The sequence below is a fragment of the Apostichopus japonicus genome, chromosome 6, assembly GCF_037975245.1.
Source record: "Apostichopus japonicus isolate 1M-3 chromosome 6, ASM3797524v1, whole genome shotgun sequence".
NCBI lineage: Eukaryota > Metazoa > Echinodermata > Holothuroidea > Aspidochirotida > Stichopodidae > Apostichopus > Apostichopus japonicus.
The window spans coordinates 6,975,630-6,999,464 of NC_092566.1; the positions used below are offsets into that span (position 1 = coordinate 6,975,630).

General features: G+C 37.5%; 1 protein-coding gene across 1 annotated transcript in view; it reads left to right on the forward strand.

Moving 5' to 3' along the window:
• The first annotated feature begins 18,091 nt into the window (after positions 1-18,091).
• LOC139969268 (proto-oncogene tyrosine-protein kinase receptor Ret-like) overlaps positions 18,092-23,835 on the forward strand; it is a 45,322-nt gene continuing 39,578 nt past the window's right edge. Inside the window, exons 1-2 of the mRNA XM_071974183.1 lie at positions 18,092-18,200; positions 22,127-22,416. Coding sequence (XP_071830284.1) covers positions 22,168-22,416 — 249 coding nt within the window. The 5' untranslated portion in view covers positions 18,092-18,200; positions 22,127-22,167. The remainder of the gene's footprint in view (positions 18,201-22,126; positions 22,417-23,835) is intronic.

Here is a 23,835-nt window from a genome sequence, read left to right on the forward strand (position 1 = left end):
ATGGTGTTCAAGCTTACCTATACACCCCATATCAAAACCACGCATTTGAATTTTTTTAGTTTTGAAACATTGGCACTTAATCTCGCAACACGCGGACAGGGGCGTAGCGAAGGTTTTTTGTTGTTGGGGGGGGGGGGTGGAGGATTTGATTTGCCGACGGATCTAGAAGATGTGACTGAAATGGGGGAGGGGTCTAAGGGGAGGGGGTGTCCCCCTCCCCTTTGGAAAATTTTTAGTTTTGAAACGTCCTTAGATGCAATCTGGTGCATATTTTAAGTCAAATTTGGCACCGTAGAATTTCCATTTCGATATTATTTTTATGGCAGTCGGCAGAAGAAGAATTAATTGGGACCAATTATCGAATTGTGTCTTCACCGATCGCTGAAATAGTGAAACTTCGTGATGAAAATGTTCAGAAAACTTTCCGGTAATGAGAAATAACAACATTCATTGATATACAAGCGAGAAACGTTAAAAATTGTGTACAATTCGTGAGCCGTGTCCTTAAGTTTTCCACGGAGAACGAGTGACATCTGCGATGACGTCATTCTGAACAGAGGATAATAACAACACGTTGTCACACGATAGCACGACTGATGGGCTGCGGCCTATACGGAAGCCTTTAATTCCATTTCTTTCACTGAGTTGCCGGCGATTCTGGCACTCGTCTAGCTGAGCCTGGCTACAGTAGCTATACTGACCGCCGTGACATTATCAGTTATTTGCCGAGAGGTTTTTAACTTGCAGGCGTCGGGTGATTGGATTGGTGAATGAGTTTATCAGATGAAGAACTGGAAAATCGAAATAACCGATAAAGAAGCTCCCTTTCTCCTTTTCTCTATTCAGCTTTCCTTCTTTCTTCCCCTTCCGCTCTCTTCACCTTTTCTCCTTTTGCCGACAGACCCAAAATTTGCCGACAGCGACCAAATTATTGGGGTGTGTGACACCCCACACACCCCCCCCCCCCCGCTCGCTACGCCCCTGCACGCGGAATTATCCAAACTGTTTCCAAATGAACCGATTCTAGCCTACAAAAGGGCCCAAAATCTCAAAGATTTACTTGTTAACTCAAGGTTTCATACTAACGAAGAATCAGCTGACTCTCAAGGTTCACACGAAGCTCTTTTAGATGCTCTTATAGCTGTACTATGAGTCCATAAAAACTCGTGCACAGAAAATAGATGCATTTTGAGAACGAGACGCCCAGGCCGAATATAAAATATTCAAAGGCCACTACTGATGAAGCTCCTCCTATAAAGTTTGAGAGCAGAAACCGGTCTAGTGGGTCATAAGAACCTACACTAGTCTCTCCTACTATGAACAGTACACTCAATTCACCTAATAGGTGCAATTATGTTTCACCACGAGGAGCATGCTATAAGTTCATGTTCCTCGGGCCCTCCCTTAAAAATACTTCAGGTTCTTGGCGACTACGTTGCGTTAGATAGTGTAAAACCGCCTACACCCCCTTTCATTCAGATAATTATGATATACTTGCTAACTGTGCATTGAGTTTCCCTGACAGTATTAGTCAGCACTATAGTACTGAGCCGTATCTAATTAATACGTGATGTCGCGTAGGCCTGATAATTGCCTTAGTTTCAAATTTGGAATAAAAACGATCGCGTTTCAGGGAAGAGCAGCTGGATATATATTAGGCTTTTCTTTCACCAAGTTATGCCTATTAGGAATCTGAAGTACTCCCACATTAAAAAAACGCAACTGATTTCCAAAAAGGGGGCCGGGCCGGGTCGCCCCCCCCCCTGGATCCGCCCCTGAAGTGTAATGTTCTCTCACACAGGAGACTCGAACACGTTTAAGGATGATGTCATTAAGGCACATACACTTGGAAGTCCTGAAAAGCCTGAAGTATACTAATCGTATAGGGTGGAGTAACAACGATAACCTCTTAAATCAATATTGACATGAATGTTAGTAATATTATGGCGTTAACTTAAGTAGCCCTAACATCAGTAATAGTGGTCAGAAGGTATTGGAGCCAGCAAGAGAGGCAATGTTCAAAATGTCCTGAGAGCAGCGATCCAAGCAATCGAACAACCGAAAAACACTTTATACATCGCAGTAGACTAGGCCTGCATTGTCAGAACACGGTCGATATTAACACTTACGTTACGTCTTACTGATAGGCCTATAGGCCTATACCGTTACTGATAGGGATTACTAACAACGTTGATGGAAATGTTGACATCTGTTTTACGACTTAACAGTAACGATATAGCTTAACACAGTTGATACTAAGTACGTACCGGAAGTACACGTCATAGACGAATAAGCCTATGTCAATGCACTGTATCACTGTACGTCAGGTTGACATGAACACATCGGTTCGTGTTGCTATGCCAACTGGACGCAGTCGCATCATGTCCTTATTTTACTTTGCATTGTTTTCAGACTTCTAACTATAATAAAAGTTAAGAACAACGGGGTACCATTTCGAGATAATTATTGGTTAAGTTTCTCGTAAGGTTTTAATAAAACTGTAACATTCTAAGATGAAAATTAATGTTTATTTTGTGCTTTGTATGAATGAACTGGGTTAATCAACGGTCTACCGTGCGGTTATCGCAGGATAATGCACTCACGGGGAGCATATTCCTGTCGCTAGATGCACTCGGCCTACTGCCCCGTGCATCGCTTGAGTTATATACCCCCGGTCGTGCATTATCCTGCAGTAAACGCACGGTAGGCCGTTGATTAACCCACTAATTATCTCCTAGATGCACTATATGTTATTGCAGTCTGAAAAATGGCAGACCCAAACCCCTCTCCCCGACGTGATGTTTTCAATGAGGCTACTTATCAAATAGAGCAAGGCCTTCCTGAGTTATTTGAGTACGTTGTTTATCACAACAAATTTCTACAATATAAGCTTAAAGGGTGTGAAGACTCCCGCACAAAGAAACGTCTCATGCCGGTAATCTGACCTAGTTTCGAATGAGGTGTAACAGAAGTGTTAAACACCACCATCGATCCCAGAAAATACACACACAGCTTGCTACTATCGGTAATTAGACACTAGTGTACAGTCAGTACATACAGCTACGGTCAATACCCACAGCACGGTGTACATAGCAGCGTGGACATCTCAGGTCTAGATAAAAGATAACAAGGTATCACGTTTCATTACTGTCTGCATTTTGTAGCGACCGGAAGAAAACTCCACTTGCAAGCAACGGAAAGTAAACTTTCGCAGAGCGCGGCACGCGGTTTGGGGCGAGTCTTCCATGCCTTAAAGATAATGGTTTGGTTTGCTCCTCCATAAAAACAATGTTTTAGATGAGATGTAACAAAATTAAGAAGAGGAAAACAGAATCCACATCAAGAACGGTGAACCTCGCGTCTAAAAGGAGGACATGATGTTCTTTTGTTCCTTAAATGTACAGAATAAAATATATAAAGTAAGAAAAGAATGGTTCATATATAGTTTAATGCAGTCTGTATATCACCATATATGGGTTTACCAGACAGAGGATTCGAACAATTCGTAAAACTTACGTAGAATTTGTTTCAAAGAAATTCTCTTGAACAATCGTCACGCCACAACAGTTTACTGCGATAAGTTCGTTGTTCATATATGAAGTTTCGGGTCCTTTGATTTTAATTGAAGCTATTTTAGTCAATACCGTAACACAATAAAATTATATATTACAATAACCCATAACTTATTGTATGACAGTTATTTGGAGAACAAGGGATACTCTTCTAGATAATGGACACGTCTAATACAATTTTTTTTTTGCTTTGCTTTTTTTCCTCCAGAGGGTGTTCACATATAATTCTTTGCAAGTTAATAACGCATTGCATTAATAAGGTTTAATATGCACCAGTCCAATTCTGTGAACGTGTGTGAACTTTGGACGATATACAAAAATTGCTCATATGGTTGCAAATAAATGAAATAATAATTTTTTTTTCTTCAGATTGTCGCAAAATTGAACTTACGATAAGTCATTAAGAATTTAAGATGTACCACATATTCGAATCATTTAAAGCGAAAGCGTTTATTTTCATAAGGGTAATCCACCGAGAATCCGGTTTTCTCCTATTTTTATAACATATATCACAGAATAAAAACATTTGAAATGAAACGTCTATGAAAATACAACAATGGGATTTCCAAAGTTCTGCAGTATGAACGGTTATGGTTGAAGCGGCACATGAGAAGGGGAGGACTTAAAGAACGGTGCCCGGGGAGGGGGGTCCTATGAAGGGTTTTGTAGGGACTGGTAGAAGAGCGTTGGCCGGCAATGGTGGGTATTTTTTTTTTTTTGGAGGGGGGGGGGGTGGAATGGAATATACAATCACTGCAGATTGTTTTTGACACGTTTATCAGTGTATAGCCAAGGAATAGCACAGAACGGTTCATGAAGAAGCGATAGAACAACCACTTAATAATACTAAACAAAAATCAACAAAGACAATCAGGGATTACAGGGTACCAAAACAAGAGTATTATTAATTTGTATATAATTAATGCAGAAATGCTCTCGGAAATGTCAGAAGCATTTATATATAAAATATATTATTATTACTCCCTATTATATGTCAAGGTTAATTAGAGACATTTTGAAGGTGCATATTTTGAAATTACATTTTCGTATAAAATCTTACAGTCGTCTTTTTGTGGCTGGATTGTTTGTTTATGTACTTTTTCGCTTTTCTACTTCAGTTCTATAGTCTAACTTGAACACTTACTTTCAAATTCCACACCCTCCCCCCCTCACTATACCTCCCACCCCGCCCCTCCTGTGACATAGTGGCATATATGAGGGACAACTTTTGGCCAATTGTGACAAGCAATAAGTTTAATAATAAAATTCACTCGTGGGCAAACGTTTTCTTGGTTTCCTCCAGTTTCTAAGATCGTATTTTCAAGTAAATAATGAACCGACAGAACAGAAAGGCTGAGAATTATTATATAGATTATTGACTAAAGAGGGATTCCAATTGCAGTTATCTCTACACACTGAGGTATTTTAAAAGAAAAGCCACAAAAGATAGAACATGCAGCACGAAAACCAAACAACTTGATCCACTTTCAACACCCCCCCCCCACCCCTCTGCCACCCCCGCTGGCACCGAGACTGTAACCGCATGATCACGAGTCCCTTGGTAAAGGGGGATAGATACTTAACATGATCACGTTGAAGGTAGACTGAGGTATCCTGTGAATGTATATTTGGTGGAGATTCTTACAAAACCATTTCTGTCGTTCACGAAAACTGCTAGATAACTATCGGAAGGAATTTCAAGGTTTTCCGGTTTTTTACAATCGTTTTGTTTCTATTAAACAATAGTTTTAGCAAATTCCGATCACAATGTCGAAAGCGCTATGGAATGTAAGTCTTTTATCTCAATTTTTCGGAATACCAAGGCTCTCTTCGCTCTATCGGAATGATAAGGATTATCCCCTCCCCCAATTGACAGAGTTCGTTGAAATTTTACACCATTGTGAACACTCATTGAGGGCTTGTTATAATTATCATTCACTGATAACAGTTAACTACACCAACCATACAAACGTAGCTCTTCTTGGAATTTCTTGTTAGCTCAACGGGAATTAGAACAACGTCATAATGGACACAGGACCGAGTTGAATGGGGAGGGGAGGGGACTATTAATATAGGAGGGGAGAGGAACCAACAATTGAAGGGACATACTTTTCGTGCACGTGATGGTGACAAAAAGGGCGGGGGGAGGCAGTAATCTGCACGGCGAGTTTATGAAGTTCAACACTTAGACAGGTTGACACAGGACCGAGTTGAATAGGGAGGGGTGCTAATAATTTAGGAGGGGTGCCAACAGTTGAAGGGACAGTTGAAGTGGGTCATGAGGCATGGATTGAACTTTGTAACTGGTTCATAAAGAAGCATAATTTCGATGGTCATAACATATTCTTCGACAGATACTTGTCTAGCGTTTAGGCAACAACTATTATAACATATTCTTCGACAGATATTTGTCTAGCGTTTAGGCAACAATTATCACACTGTATAGTCCATGCCTATGTGGCGTTTATGAAGTTCAACCGTTAGACGGGTTGACACAGGACCGAGTTGAATGAGGAGGGGGAGGGGGACCAATAATTTAGGAGGGGTGCAAACAATTGAAGGGACATACTTTTCGTGCACGTGATGGTGAAAATGGGGGGGGTAGTTTGCAAGGGGAGGGGACATGGGGCATGGATTGAACTTCGTAACTGGTTCATAGAGAAGCATAATTTCGATGTCTATAACATATTCTTCGACGGATACTAGTTAACTACTTGTCTAGCCAGTGGCAGAGCTAGGGGTATTGGTCAGGAGGGGCAAGAATGGTCTGTAGGGGCGCTTTCGACACTATCTAAGCGGAGCGCCGCCACAGGTTGGCGCGTAGCGTACAGAAATTTTTTGAGTAAAGATACTCCCTAGATCGCCGGAAATGACCATTTCCGGGCCTGGCTAATTTGCAGATAAACGAAGAATAAATAGGTGTCATAGCCAAATTACATCAACAAAATGTGACAAATGTCAATAAGTAGATTAGAGCGCAATAAACAAGTCAATAATCTAGAATAAGTAAAACGTGGTAAAAAGCTGAAAAGGGCGTCAGCAGACCATTTGAGTCCGTCAGGGCGGGGGGTGGCATCCGCCCCCTTGACTGTATGGACGCTCCGCCACTGTGTCTAGCTTTCAGGCAACAATTATCACACTGTATATTCCATGCCATATATGTATAGCGTTTATGAAGTTCAACAGTTATAGACGGGTTGGATACCCTGGAACTCAAACCTGGATGAAACAACAATAACAACAGTCGTGTTTACTGATCTGTGATAACCATAACACGAGTTTGCATTATAACCCTTACAATAGATCATTCAGTATATTTACTTTGGTGATCCTTGGAATTGAAATATTTACCGATCAAACTAGAAAAAGAAAAAGGTAAATATGTGATAAAAAGGGGAAGAGGGGGGGGGGGGACGATAATGTGACCTACAGAAATGAGAACGAAAAAGAGGTGGTTCAGGTAAAAGGTGTGAATGTAAAGGAGAGTAAGGTAACATTTCCTGTATCAAAACTTACTTCGGAGCAGGGCCGTGTAAGCTTTCGACTATAGGAATTCTAGTTAGGCTATCTCAAGACAAACTTCATAACGTTCGTTTGGTAGTCTATCCTTGTAAACCTAAATTAAGCTAACAATTATTAGCTTGAACGGGTAGGTTGTTATGTTTAAAAAAGCAACAACAACCAAAACCAACACAAAACCAACAATATCAAACTATATTAACTATCATGCTAAACTCACGGTAGATATACGGTGCCATGCAAGCTATCATATATAACATCCATACCGTGCACATGCAGGATTTCTGACGAGGTAAGGAAGGGGAGAAGTCAAAATTTCCTGACCGATTAAGGTTGAAGTCATGGGGGGGGGGGGGGGGAGTCACCGAATATATGGGCTTTATTCTGATGCTTATTAATGTTGTAAATAAAAATAAACACGGATTTTATAGTACATCCGCCATATACCAGTTAAAAACACCTACGCGAGACCTGCACAAAATCCTTGTAGGACACAAAGCTTTGTGGTGTGCCTTTTTGACGTTTCATGGCAATGCGCGTTGTAGCGGGAAGAAATTCCTTTACAGTGTGCACCAATATTACTGGACATTAGTAGCTTCTTTTATATGTTTCAGCATGGTACTTTAAGTGTATGTTTGTTTCGGCGTTTTGTGTATATTCTCACAATGTTGGTTGCTTTTCTTACTAAAAGTTTCAGGAACCAAAATTCCATTTATTCTGTTACTTTATTTCGAAGCAATGATATTCGCCCCCTTCTCAATGTCGTTAATCTATATTTGGTCACTATTACGTACTATTGCTCCATACGAACGGACACATGACCAGTATTACATACCTCTTATGGCAGAATATAAATTTAGCTTAAAGAGTAACAAAGAAAAACTTTAGTCCAGAGTTGAAAATGAAAATAAGGTTAAACACCAATACATCTGATAAGCAAATAGCAAATAGAATAGGCAAAAATTTGTTGATCATTGCATACAAAATTAATATGTACAGATTGACAATACTGCAACAAGATGATAATATTTGTTTTCGATGTGTATTTATCTCTCTTGAGATATTACGTTGTTGCCGCAAGGTTCGAATCCCGAAATGGAATCTCGATGGAAAGTTTTTTCACTGTTCTGGATTTTTCAACTGCCAGATGACTTGCCCAACAATCGGAATAATTATCTTCAAGAGAATACATTTTATATCTCAAAGAGGTTACAGGAATAATTGTTAAAGAGTTCTTCAATATTATTATCCCTAATTTTAGCTCGCCAAAATTGCTAGAAGGTTCTGACCAAACAAATTCTTTCCAGACATTTCGGGGAGAGAGAGAGGTGGAGAGAGAGGTGGAGAGTTTGCCAAATTGAGGGTGACAGTAAAGTACTTGAAATAAGTGGTATTTGTTAGCTTTCTAGCATATTCTGGGACTATACTAATGACATCATAAACCCTTTAATCTGGTGAAGAGATATTACTTTTTCAGTACTTACCTAAAATGCGTATGTTCCCTCATGTCTCCGGTGACCATTTCATGTATACATCGAATATTTGATGTCTCAGATGACTTCTTGATGCATCCAACGAATATTTCATATCTCCGATGACTATTCATGTACTTATCGGATATTGCGTTCTGCGATGATTATTCATGTATCCACTGTCGAATACTTTGATGTCTCGGATGACTGCTTGAAGTATCCAGTGAAGATTTCATATTTCCGATGAATATTTCATGTATCCGTCAGTTTCTGTTTACGTCTCAGGTGACTGTCTCATTTATGCACGGAATATTTTATGTCTCTGATGACTGCTTCATGTATCCATGGAATATTTAATACTTCCGATGACTATTTCATGTATGAATCGATCATTTGTCTCTGGTTACTATTTCATCTATCTACAGAATATGTTTATGACTCTGATGAGTTTCTCAATCCATCCGATGGAAAATTTGCGATGCAATGTCTTCCTCAAGTATCCGATGTTTATTTCATACATCTCCGATGACTATTTCATATATACATGGAATAGTGCATGTCTCAGATAACAGCTGCATGTCTGTATCAATCGAATATGTTATGGCTTTATTATGGCTCTGTTTTTTAATGTATTAACTGAATATGTCTGCAATGACCATTCCACGCTCCCAACAACTCTCTTACATGTGCTTCCTTGACATATCTTAATAGAATCTCTGCAAAATGCTTGTGCTTGCCATACCAAGTTGCGAAAGTTAACGTTAAGAACCTGTGTACTACTTGGTTTGTTCATTTAACCTGCAAAGCAAAGGGGAAAAATCGGATAAAAGGAAATAGAAGACTACCCGTTCAATTATTATCGTTACAGATTGTTGGGTTGTGCATTTGGCTATATTCATAAGCGTGTTTGCATTATGGCCATTTGCCAAAATAAAGAATGAAAACATTACCATTTCAGAGAATACTTGATGGCATGCTCAAGATACTGTAGAATTTATGAACACATATTTTTAGAATATTGGTTAGGGGTTGGGGAGGGAAGGTAAGGGGCTTGGAAAAACGTTTTTCTGTTGGTGTATATAAGTGTGTATCATGTACTTCTGACCTATAGATATCCATATATCCATTACAGGTTTCGAACCTCTGGACATACAATCAGTGTCCATGGTCTAGTTGGTTAGGGTGTCCGCATAAAAAGCGGGAGGCTCAGGTTCGAATCCCGATGGAGGCTGGAAGTTTTTTTCACTGTTCTGGCTTTTCAACTCAACATAATTTCAAATATATATATATATAGAAATGAAAATCGTAATGAGTTGGAAAATCAAGAACAGTGAAAAAACTTTCAGCCTCCACCGGGATTCGAACCACGGGCCTCCCGCTCTGTACGCGGACACCCTAACCACTAGGCTATGGACGCTGATTGTATGTCCAGAGGTTCGAAACCGGTAAGGAAGATCGTAATTCCACTGTAGGCGTTTGTCACCTGTATCGAACAATACTAGTTCTGTTTTTGGTGGCATATTTTGCCTTACTCTAGAGATCAAACATGATGCTAACCAACTCGAAAATCATTTGTGATTCCTAAAGCCGGATCTCGAAAGAGATACTTTGAACAGACTTTATGTTAATGCAATATATATATTATATATATTATATATATATATATATTGATTGATTGATTGATTGATTGATTTATTTTTATATTATATATAAATACACATATATAGGATATATATATATATATATATATATATATATATATATATATATATAGGCTATATATATATAGGATAGCGGTGAGAGGTACATGGTACACGCTTATACACCAACTGTAGTGCGTTGTATTTGAATTGTGTAGAGTGTTAGCGATTATTATACCGGTAAAATAATAACGATTACTTATACCCTAGTGGGCTTCATGGCGATTACAAGAAATAAAAACATCTTGTCATGTAAATTAATGAATGCATCATTTAACCAGAACAAACATTCAGCAGCGACAGGGAAGTAAACTATCAACCATATCCTACTACACTGAGTTATGACAAATAATTAGACATGTTACAGTTACGTTTAATATATATAAGTGTGAAAGGTCAGCTACAAGAATTTATTGTCATACCGGTATGTCTGTGGACGTACAAGGACGTAACAGGGAGTCGGTTAATAGTAAGGAAGAAGGGAGGGGTATGGGGAGGGGGTGAGGGTGAGGGTCTGGTGAGAGGACGGGGACGAGGGATATGGGAAATGTTACACAATTGCTAAACGTTCAATTAAGGCACCAAACCTACCCGCATCTCTGGGTATCGGTAGCTATATCTAAAAGAAACATATCCCTATTGGTTGCTTCCATTTCTTAAAGTTTTCACTGTTTACTTCTTGAAGGATATCAAATTCATCTCAAAGAAATCTAGGATGGCAATAATCTACTATGATACTTTGATATATGGATTAAAACTGGAAAAACCACATGTCGTGGACCTGAGTCTTTGAAGACTTTAATGTTACAAAAAATATGAGTTTAAAACAAACATGGTATCATCGTCCATAACGGGCAACCAAGGGATTAAGGTGTGTATGGGTGGGGGTGTGGGGTCGGGTGGGTGGGTGTAGGCGATATACAAAATGTCCACGTCAGCCTCACTCACAAGTATGCGTATGATACCTTCCACAGTTATCGCCATGAGGATTAATGTAGACATTTAATTGTTGACATTCCAGCAAGGGGGTGAAAATATGTTATCATAGATATAGGTCTCTACTAAAGGCCTGCAATACTAAAATAAAATCACTTTTCGATCACTTTTAGCGAGATTGATTATATACTTATTAAACCTCCACTGATTCAGAGGACATTCAAATCATCTTCTTCATTCATCTATACTGCCTCCCTCTTGCTTGCTGTTCTCTTCCACTTGCTGTCAAAAAAAAAAAAAAAAAGAGAGAAAAGGAGGACGTTTTGTAATAGAAAGCAGAAGTAACTTCGAGTATTTCTACTTCAGTATCTTAATGTGAAGATCAAGTGGTATTTGCCTGCACGAGTCTCCTAACTATAGTCCAAGTTCATTTGGTATCATTCTCTTGTCGCTAGTAAAAGGAGATGGAATTTTACCGAAGAAGTCTGGAATTTCAAATCTTTTCTTTCTGTTGGATATTTTTCACTCCTATAATTGGGTTATCGAGTGAATTATCTGGTCAGTAATATATATATATTTTTTAATGAGTTGCTTTGTTTTATGTATATAATTAATAAACGGAACTGTTATCATGAAATCTTATTTCTTTTCAGCATGTGGTAAGCTATATAATAACGAAGAAGAAAATAATTGCAATTCCAGCTAATGGTTGCATTAATGATATAGTTTAACGTCTGCAGGAAAATTAACCAGAATATATATGTCAAAACGTTTGTTTCATATCTTAAGTATATATATATATATATATATATATATATATATATAATCATCTTAAACCAATCAAACTATGCTAGAAATAACAAAAAATGTTTGACTTTTCTGATGATTATAGTGATTTACAATCTATAGATGTTTCTCTCTTTCTCAGCTACAATTAATTGTTTACAAGTTTGCTATAATTTTTTCTGTTTGTCTTTTGCAAACATGATTCTAAAACATCGTGACTTTGAAAGACACTATTGAAGCTCTCTATAAAAAAAAATTCTTCTGAGTTATTTCATCATTATTTAAACGATAATTGACGGTTTTGCGGGATCGATAAATAATCAGATATTGATACAATTAACCATATCTACATAAATAGTGAAGGAAGTGAGGGCAGAGTTCGTCAGGGGAAGGATATACATCTGACAGGCAACTATTAATAACAAGTGATGCCTTTGTCGAATTGATCCCTCCACCCCACTACGCCCCGTCTTTACTCATAATCTCACCTCCCAGCCCCACACCCGCCCTACCCCACCCCAATATAAACCCGAGAGGCACATCTTTATTTTTTTTGATAATGAAGGTCGGTAAAAGATCAATGACCTGAAAAAGACAAAGGAATGAACTTCTTTGATTGGTAATATTAATTTAGAAAATTGGAGATGGCATCTTTGCCGAGAATAGCACAACCCATGCAAAAAATAATAATTTGCGTATATATACGTCTACAAATAGTTTTTGCAGTGTATGAATTCCTTGAAATAAAATCGAAAATAAAAGTCAAAGCTAACGGTTCAGTGCTGTAACAATGTACATACATATCTTGTTCATGAGTTAGTTAGTGGAATGGTTGGTTCTTGTATGCAGGGGCTTGAAGCCTTCTGTTTACAGCTTTAGGACAGATTAAAAGGCTATATGACTGTAACCATAATTATATATCAATTCTGGCAATTTTATATCCCATCGGGATAGAAAATTATATAGATTTTAAAATTATTTAGGCCTAACTTAAATTACTTTATACAATTATAGAGATCATATATCCTTTAATTTTCAAATAGAGAGATTTTCAACCTTCAATATATACATTCGTATGTGTAAACGAATATAAAAAATGGTAACATAGTCAAAGTATATTTGTTTCCACTTGGGAAGAATTCGATTTATAAACTGAATCGGTATGCATGTGCTAATTATTCATCGTACCGGCTATGCCCGGTGAATTATATCAACCGCGACGGGTGTTGACCACAATTATGCAGCATTTCGTTATATATATCTGGTGGAATTGAAAACAGTTGGCACCTCTTTCTTTCTTCCTTTATTTCTTTCCTTCTTTACTTCTTTCTTTCTTGTAGTCGGAGAATATTGATATTTTTGTAAAACAAAAATCGAAATGTCCAAAAAAAAAACACAAAAAAAACACAACAATGCTGGAAATAGTTAAATATTACAAGCTTATTTTAACAGTTACGAATTTTATTCAATCTATACCAGTTTAAGTTAAGAAAGCTTTTTTAAAATAGACTGACCACGTTCAATAAAAAGAGAAGAAAAAGTAAAACTTAAAACACATGACTTTTATTTGTGGCGATTGATATTCAAAGTTGAAGTCAACTTTTACTACTATAAAATTGTCTATTTATATTCCTGAAAATGTCACAAATTATCAGAATATTTTTGACTTTCCAAATTCCTTTTAAGATTCGTGACAAGTTCTTTCACATTGTAACAAGACAAATATTGTTAATACATAGTTTAAAAAAAAAAAGGTTTTTGAAACAGATTACAATCTAAGGCGCAACCCTTTGCAAAACAGTAATGATGACGTCATAAAATTTAAAGCTTTAACATAATTGAAACAATCCTTTCCTGTGTGAATTGTATAGGTAACAATATATCAAGAATCTTTTGATGCTATTTTAAGATCCCATCAGCTTACGCGTTTCTGTGGAATGTGGGCCCCATTTAGTAATTAATGGCAACAAAATAGGACTTCATATTTTACATTCTATTTTGTGCTTTGTGTTATTTCTTGCTGAATGGACAAGCATCGGAGATTGAAGCAAAAGTAAATTCTGTTCAAAATTTAAAAGTTGACAATATAGGCCTACGAATCAGACACTGACATGACTTCAAGATTTCATCTAAAAATAATCAAATCGATGACGTCATCAAACAAAATAGTTGTCTGTCTTCCAATTACTAGATAAAATTTGGAAATTAATGTAAGGCATGAACAAAAAAGACCGGCTTACGGTTTTGGTTTGCTATGAAAATTTATATAGCATAATACTAAAATTTTAGAAATAACAATATTATTTTAATCTATATTTCTGTTATTTTGTCGTATTCTTATTGGATATAATTGATCCATATAACTGAAAATCAAAGTTTAGAACTGAACAATAAAACAAATCCACAATTTCATATAAGAAAATACCACTACATGAGCTGAGGTACTGGTTTTGATTGTATGTATAACTATATACTCTATCATTTCAACTATATAATACATGCTTGCTATGATTTGTATGTATGCTGTACGTTCAGTGTCAAATGTATATAAAAACATCCTAGGTTATCGCCTAACGTAGTACTTCCATGGACTTTAATTATGATCGCAGTGATCGTCAACTAATGTTTTCAACCTCGCTTGGCAATTTCTAATTAACATACGAAAATACATTTCTATTGGGATAGTGTTGTTAAAAATTGTATTCACTGGTTGTAAAACAGGAATTTGTAAAAAATAGCGAAGTTTTACAACAAGCTGAGGTACTGGTTTTGATTGCATGTATTACTATACTGTATAATTACAACTATGATATACATGCTTGCTACATTCGGAAATTAAGAAAGATACTATTGTTTAATGTCTTGATTACCTTTCATTGAAGACAAACTTCCCCCAAAACACACAAAATGAAACATGTTGTGGAGGAGGGAGGGGTACAAATTACGTAAATACATATCGTATCAATGCGTTAACACATGTTAACACATGTATGTTTGTATGTATTTTAGAACCTTCTGCAAGCAGGAACTCGCGAAGAAGCCTCACTGGCTTATCAAAGCCGCAAGCCGACTGAAGTCAGTCTCTTACATTCATATTTAACGTCCATGATTATGAATTGTCAACAACTCTGTAACTGGACGACATACATTATTCTTGGAGTGGCTCGAACTGGGGACCTTATGATTGAAAGGCACCGGCGTTAACAACTGAGCTAACACTCCTAAATGTTTACAATGTTTGCAATAAATTTGTTTACTAAATTATTACTACAAAATTCTTTGTTAAATTCTCGCACAGTGTTACAAAATGGTTTGAAATACTTCCTAGCTCATTATTATTTACAACGACTTTGTGTGTGTAAATATGTTCGACCATTTTTTTTTAACAAACCTCAATTGATCGTTGACTCTTCACGCAATGTTTGAACAATAATTAACCTCTCCAAAAGCAGAAATTTACAAGTGAATCCACCTTTTAATAAGAAATCGAACACAAACAGAAACGTTGGAAAGTGAAGAGGTTAACATTTATTTAACAAGAGACGTTTTAGTCTAAACGTGGGGATATGCTTTGCTGAAGTTGTTTATTGGATTGAACACTTCAACTCTTTCTTTGTATAAACGGCTTTTTTTCTTTTGCACGTATAGGAGTTACTGTTGTTTACGCTAATGCTTTCCAACTATCTATATATGATAGGATAGCAATTATAGTACAGTGAAACATATGATATCGTGAAAGCCTATACTCTACAATAATAGGTTATCACCACTTGCTGACTTATTGTGTTTGACTATAATATGGCGTATCTTGTGAATGCAAAGCAACAAACAGGAGTTGCTGTTGTTAATGTGCAGTCGCTTAGATATGATAGGATAACAATTAGTACAGTAAAACGTATGGTTTCGTAGAAGCCTACGTTCTACTTTTAGCATTGAGTACTTTGCTGTGTTTAAAGGCTAAGTTAAAGTGTACAACGTACATTGTAGGATTTTGACATTAGATAATGGTTTTGCTTTTTGTGGCAATTTTCCGTTGTTTCTGTGGTCAGTGTTAGTAAAGAGATAAGAAAAATGCAAGTATGTAATGCCGTCTGTTTGTCAAAGATTAGGATGATTTTAACTCGGGTTTACAACTTACTCATTTAACATAACGTGAACTTTCCTCTAAAACAAAACCCTCTTATAGTTAGCTTCTTCGGTTCCATCACAATAAAGTGATAATGGTGGAATTAAACTTAACATGGCCCTATCTTTTAACGGTCATCAGAGTAGCCTAAAACTCTAAAAGTCTTAGATTTGTGTCATTTCTTAGAACATTTATATTTTATTACTGGCAACTATATATGTAAGTAAAAGGGGGAAAATATATAACATTTAATGTTCACATAGTAGACACCTTTGCAGGTAAAAATGACTAATCAATCAACGGAAAGTTGCGTTACATGTATTAATCCATTAAGGGGGAGAGCTGGTTTATGTGGCAATTTGACTGGATTCATTTGCATCCTATGCAACAACAACTTGAAAATCAAGAGCGAGCTACATATACCAAACTTCGACTAATCATATGGATGATCGGCAGTTAATTATACCAGGGTCATCACAATCAAAATTTCATGATTCCTTTAATCGCAGGCGCTGATCCAGGCATGCAAGTTTACACTTCACCCTCCTTCCCCCACCCTTCACCCCCCCCTCCCACACAAATAACTAGTCATAAGTAAAAATCTTGCGTTAAGACCAAATATATAGCATACATTTGTCAACGATGTCAGGACCACACCCCTTTTCTTTTTTTATGAAGGACATAACTGAGGAGTTGAGAGAGGGAAAAGGGGTGGGGTGGGGGAGGGGTGGAGGTTTTTGTTGCCATGTTGAAGAGCAATGACATCGTCCCTACGTTTCATTTTGTGAATGGATTATAACAATCGAACTATATTGATAAAAAAGCACAACTTTTGAATTCGCTTCGCCTTTTGTCGCGAATAATTCCAGTGTTTGAGTTTCTTGGAAAATATCAGCATATATGATATTGCATGATCGACCAGAAGTGACAAGTACAACGTGTGGTACTGTGAACGCATAATGCTCGTCATTTGATCTCAAATTAACCGAACACACGCAAATGAATGAATAAATTAAATAATACTGTAATTTGATGAACAAAAAAAGTGAATGCATATCATACTGTGGTAGTAAAGGTATTTTTTTCAAATTTCTTCCTATATAGGAAATTGGACAGGATCCTCCTCGATTAGAGAATTTGTTGCATTAGTACCTGAGATCATGCCTTCAAATATTCCACTACATCAGCTGGAAGTTCAACATCTAGAGTGCCTATCGTACAACATTACCGTGATCCATGAGCCTAGCCTTCTGAATGCATTATCAAATGACACAGACCTCGCAGCTGTTTCAAATCTCATAGAATTCAACGAAACGACCAGGGAATTTATACTCAAGAGGCTTCCAAGGAATAAATCATTTGGTAATCTCATTCTAAATTGAATTCTAGTGAATGTTATGCCGATTGGTCAGTTATTTGAGTTGAATAATCATATGACGTATGCTTAAACAGTCATCTATTCGCCCCAATAGATAGTATGTAATACTTAGTGGGTACACCAGGATTACCCACCTCTGCGCGAACAAATGTATGGAGATGTCACAATGTTTCTAATAACTATAATGTAAACTTTCTTCACTCTGTGAGAGTAGTTTGCTACAATTACGAACATGAAAAGAAAACGTACACTTTGTCATATTAATTCTGTAGTAAACAACCCAAAATAATGAAGTGAAAAATAAAAATGACCAATAATAAATTACATAAATTCAATCATGTCTTACTTCGACGGAAGAGAAACTACTACGTTTTTCCTTTTTTTTATCATTGCTACTTTTAAAATTCAAATTTTCATGATTTGCCTAATTTTTTTTTAAAACTTAATTTACAGAAATCGTATCATTCGATTTGACTACTAATGGCACGACGGTCTTCACAGACGGATGCTCTCTAAATGACGGAGGAAGACAGACGAAGCAGAGGTTTAAATTTAAAATAAAATTGAACTTACATCCTCGATGCTTCCGTGAACTTGATATGGAGGTCAGACGAGTCGGACACCCAGGGCAGGGACTGAAGGAGCAACTCTTTTTACTACTACAAGAAAACTCGACTGAACTTTACAATCGGCGACTAGAAATAACCAAAGGTGCAAAAAACAAAACAAAAGAATATATCCTTTATAGAAACCCACCAACAGTTTTTCATTGTTTGTTAAGTTCCACGAAGCTCCCGGCGCAACTTTCATTTCATTTCATGCATAATTTGTCGCTAAGTTTAATTCATGAATTTTTGTTTAGCCTGCAAGTTTCTTTTTCTAAGGGCAAATCTTGAAAAGAAGGAATGTTATCACTTGCTGGGGACACCAATTAAATAGATGCATTTTTTTCTTGGTCTTTTGGTTTAGTTCTAAATGAATCACAGGACCGATATAGTATAGGGATTCCTTTTGTTTAGCTTAGTCGGGATTGAGATTGGTTTATACAAAATAAGTATGTCAGGACACGCCACAACTATGCAGTCTTTGGTCTTAAACAACAAAAAAAAGCAAAGTTTCTCATTCTATAATCGACCATGTCAACTGATTTTATGATATTTTTTTCGTTATGATACGTCATGAGCACTGCTTTAACTTAACTTTGTCAAATTGGCATAAAAGTTGTAATTTTCACATTCAGTGTACCAAAAGCCTCTTCCCTGTGTATATTTTATCCCAGGATATTTTAAGCTATAGTGTAGCACCTCTGAGAGGTGTTTCATCCTAGTATAGAACCTCCAACAGCATGAAGTATATGCGAACAGAGAAATGTCACCAATGATATATATAGTTCCTGACAAGTCTCAATACTTATAGATTTCATTAATTACATCTTGTACCGTAAAGAGGATCAGCTTGGAAACAGGAGACGTGTGGTCCTAAAATGTGTATAGTGATGTGTGCGTATTCCAACGTCTTGGCACTGTCAGTAAATTCTTGAGGCATCTGTTTCTTCTACACTTTCTTGTATACTATAAGGTCCAGAGTTCTAGTCACTCCAAGATTAATGTATGTCGTCCAGACTCCAGTTTCAGAGTTGTTGATAATTGACAATTCATAATCATGGACGTTAAAAATGAATCTAAGAGACTGACTCCGGTCAGCTTGCGGCTTTGATAAGATAATGAGGCTTCTTCGCGAGTTCCATACATACGTACATACATACATACTGGAACAAATGGATTCACGATAACGTTACTAATAAACCAATCATATATGTATACAGTTTAAGTTGACTAATGGGGATATTCTACACTAGTTTTTCGATCTCCCTGCATTTTGGGAGGTTTTACACTAGTTTAGAACATCTCCCGGATAAAATACCCAAGGAGGATATTCTACACTGCCACACCGGCGGTAGCATGTTCCGAGCAAAGTTAAGGAATGTTACCTAAATCTACTGATAACACAGTGGAATACGATGGCATGATTCGGCGGTAATAGGTTGTTAAAGATAGCAAATGCATAACTATAATAAATGTTATACTAAACATTAAATTTGAGGGACACACATTTTTCGGTGTTGGATGTAGCAGTTAAAAGCTCACTAAAGCGGTTGTAACAACATATATATATATATATATATATATATATATATATATATATATATATATATAAATTTATATATATATATTTATATATATATATATATATATATATATATATATATATATATATTTCGATAACGGTGCACCATTATCAGAACGAGCACAAGTAGCACTTCCGTTTGAGTACGAGTATAGAGCTATAAGGTTCTACGTGCAAACACGAGTACTTGTTTGCACTTGAGTGTGCACTTGACTCGAACCTTGTCTCGTGGTAAGATTACAAGTCTATCATGGCCGGTATAGAAATAACAGGGAACAAAGTCAGAATACGTAAATAGCACACACCCGGGTACCTACAAGGCTGCAATGAGGCGTATCCGATTGTGTGTTACCAATACATAGATTGCTCGTAAGGATATACAGTGTCACAACAACGCAACACAAAACTGCTTGTTCAAGTATATGGCTTCATGCAGACATCTATAATTTGGATATGTTATATTACTTTACTACTTTATAACACTGTTAATTAATTAATTAATTAATTAAACAAACAAACAAACACAACACAACACTTTAAGCATTGTAGGCTTTATTACCAAAGTGGCTGGATGACCTAGTCTATAGCATTCAGACCGTTGATCAGTTTATCGGTCAGCATTGCATAATATTATATCAACACATATATCAAGAAATATATAGGAGATTTTTGTGGCCTTGATGAACGCATTTATAACTCAGATGGAATGTTTCAGACAAATTAATGAAAAGGTGTCAACGTAAGTGTACAATTACAGGGTGAGGTGTTGACGTCATCTTCAATATTGCATTAAAGGAGCATTGCAAACCATTTATGCAACTATAAGCATAACCATCCTGAGAATTGCAAGAGATGCCAAAACATTTTCTGGCAAAATTTCCGTCAAAAAGTCTTCTTCTGCCTATAGCCAGAGTATACTGATTGACGGTTCGAAAATTCATTGATAAGCCTATTTGAACAATAACATTGAGTGAATGCATTCGATGCGTGCAATAACGTAGTTTTCTACCTAAATGTTTGTGTTCACCATGCTCATTAACCTGCCTGTATTCTGTGCGTGTTTTTGTCCCTTCTGTTACTGTTACTTGTCATTTAGCCTTTGAAGAAGATCCTGCTAGGATCGAAACGTCAGGCCAACTTACTTTTACACATAAAGGGGCAGGGAGCTAGAGGGAGGGGAGAGAGGGAGGGGAGAGGAGAGAGGGGAGGTGAGGTAGAGGTAGGGCAGGGCAGGGGAGGGGAGTAGGGGAGGAAGAGTGTGGGGGAGGGAGAGGGTAGGGGAGGATACTAAGAGCCATGAATACTTTTCACCTCCGAGGACAGAAATAGCAAACGCGCTGAGTGCATGCATGCATGAATGCATGAAGTAACCCGAAAATCAACTAACATGGAATTTCTATGTGCATTTCTATGTTGATGGGGTAAGTGGAGGTGGGGAGGGGTTAACGGGGGTATGGGTTGGGGTTGAAGTTGGTACTAACTGATTACAAAAGGACGCTGCTCTCGGTCTTGTTAAGGTCACATTGCCGCTATAGGTTAATGACATCGATTGTGAGCGTGACAAATTACCACTCATCAGCAGACTGTTTGTTATCTACTCATTATACAGCTGGTGTTAAAAGCAATACCTTTGGACTAGACCTGAACTCTCCAAATTTGTTTTTGTTATCGACATTTTTGTAAACAGACATGATAAGGGTGCTTAATATTATAAGAAGTAGGTTACCTAAGTTCACATAGACATCTCTCAGTCAAACATTTACTCAGTTGTGTGGGAAGGACGATTTCAGCTTTAAGTGATATTCAATGTTATGTGTGTTCTTTATTTTTCTTTTCTTCTCCTTTCATGTAAGGTAATCAATGGAAAGGTACAAGATATTTCATTTCTGAATTAGGGTCATTGCATGCAAAATACTGCTATATTTTACCACATTTGGAACAATGTTGATGGCATTTTAACTGTTTAGAATTTTATATATGCGGGTTACATATTAATATACTGTACACCTGGACGTTTTGTGTTGTAAATACACTTTCTACCAGTGGGGAGGGGTGGGGGGGGGGGAGATGGCAAGGGTGACGAGGGTGGCGAGGGTGGCGAGGGTCTAAATCCTCTAGAAGTTCATGTGGATTCGCCCCAATTGCATGTTAGACCTGACATTGTGCACTTTGGTGCATATTTCGGATATTAATTAGGTCAGCACGCATGGCTGTGCTAATTCCTCCTCTACTATTTTTAATATGGGTTGCCAAGGGAGGGGGGGGGGGTAGGGGAGGTGAGGTGTCTGTACACAATGGATCCACGCCTGCCTAGTTAGATCAATATAAAGGTAATGTATGTTGGGAAGTCCACTGCAATGGTACTGTAGTTTAATTGCTGTGTTCCTAACAAGCAAGATATATGTCTTGCCAAATAGACTAAAAGGCTTCCCCCTTTTTTTCTCATGTAGTGTTCGAGGACGGTGTTGTGTTACTTGACAACTCTACCGGAATGATGCATATGAACGTCTCAAATGACCGAGTTGTAGATCACACGTGTACAGTCGATAGTAATAGAGGGCGTCCTGCAGTTTTAATTCACTGTTCGTATTCAGTTGATGGTTATGACATGATGGAATTCGCTCTCGTATCCTTTCTCTGTGATGATGTCCCAACTTTAACACCAGCAAATAACGATTCCCGTACTACACATAAACAACATACGTCTCTGGTCCATCGAAACGCTTCTGTACTATACAAGGTGATTTACATGCTAGGCCGTTTATTGCTTAAAGGCATTGAAGACTCGCCCCAAACAGCGTGCCGCCATCTTTAAAAAGTTAACGTTGCTTGCAAGTGAAGTTTTGTTCGTGTCGCTACAAAATGCAGACAGTAATGAAACGTGATACCTTGTTATCCTTAGCTGGACCTGAGATGTCCATCGCTGTATCGTTTACACACTGTGCTGTGGGTATTGACCGCAGCTGTATGTACTGACTGTACACTAGTGTCTAATTACCGATGGTAGCAAGCGGTGTGTGTGTATTTTCTGGGATCGATGGTGGTGTCTAACACTTCTGTTACACCTCATTCGAAACAAGGTTGGATTAACGGCATTAGACGTTTCTTTTTGCGCGAGTCTTCACACCCTTTTTAAACTCGCAACAACATTCGCTAAAATTGCCACGTCACTCGAAACGTAAATATTTTCAGCACTTCTCCAATTTGTCTGAATTTTAATTCCAAAAGAGTGAGAAATCACTCTTTGAGAGTGTTCACATGCAGTGTTCACTCTTTCAATGAGTGAATTCAATCTTCTCATCAATGTGACTCTTAGAAAACAAGTCTTTTTTAGAGAGACACTACTATTTACTATAAAGCAATAAACTAAATTGCCACAAAGTCACTCTTTGTTTAGAATGAAACTTACTTCTCTAAAGCGTGAGTGACCTTAACACTTTCAAAGAGTGAATTCGCATTAAGTGAAATTAAAACAGAACGTAGGCAGGGTCGCAACCGTCACTTTTGTACTAGGGGGCTAAGATGTTATCTCACCAGGGAGGGTATGGGAGGGGGGGGGAGGTGTCCCTTTCACTTCCAGTTGATGGTTAGGGTGGACGTTATGTCATCCTGGGGAGTGTTATTTTGATAAATTTGGCTAAAATGGAGCGTAATTATATATGCAAAATGGTGCTACATGCTATAGTGCATAATTATGAAGCAACATTGAAGAACTTTCAACTGTTTAGGTTGTATCGCACATATAAATGTTATAAACTTAGGTACTATACAATTTTTGGTACCCCAACCCCTCTCGCCCCCTCCCCCCCCCAAAGTAGGATCATCAGGAGGGTCAAGCAGTTGTTAAAAAAAAGCCTGAGTAATAACTACAGGTGAATATTGCTTCATAGCAAATTTGGGAATATACTGTATACGCTTCATGCTAGTCAGGGTTGACCATGCCGTTCCAAGGTTTCGGATTCCATCACTTTACGTGGAAGAAGTGAAGAAATGTAAATTTCAAAATTGAGTAACGATAGCATGATTAATATTTGTTGAAGGTTGTAACAAACGAAGTTGAGAATCTCACCCCCACCCCCACCTCACCTCCAGCTGCACTATATGTATATATGTACCTATTGTATGTGTTTATGTGTCTATATGTTCACTTTTCTACTGC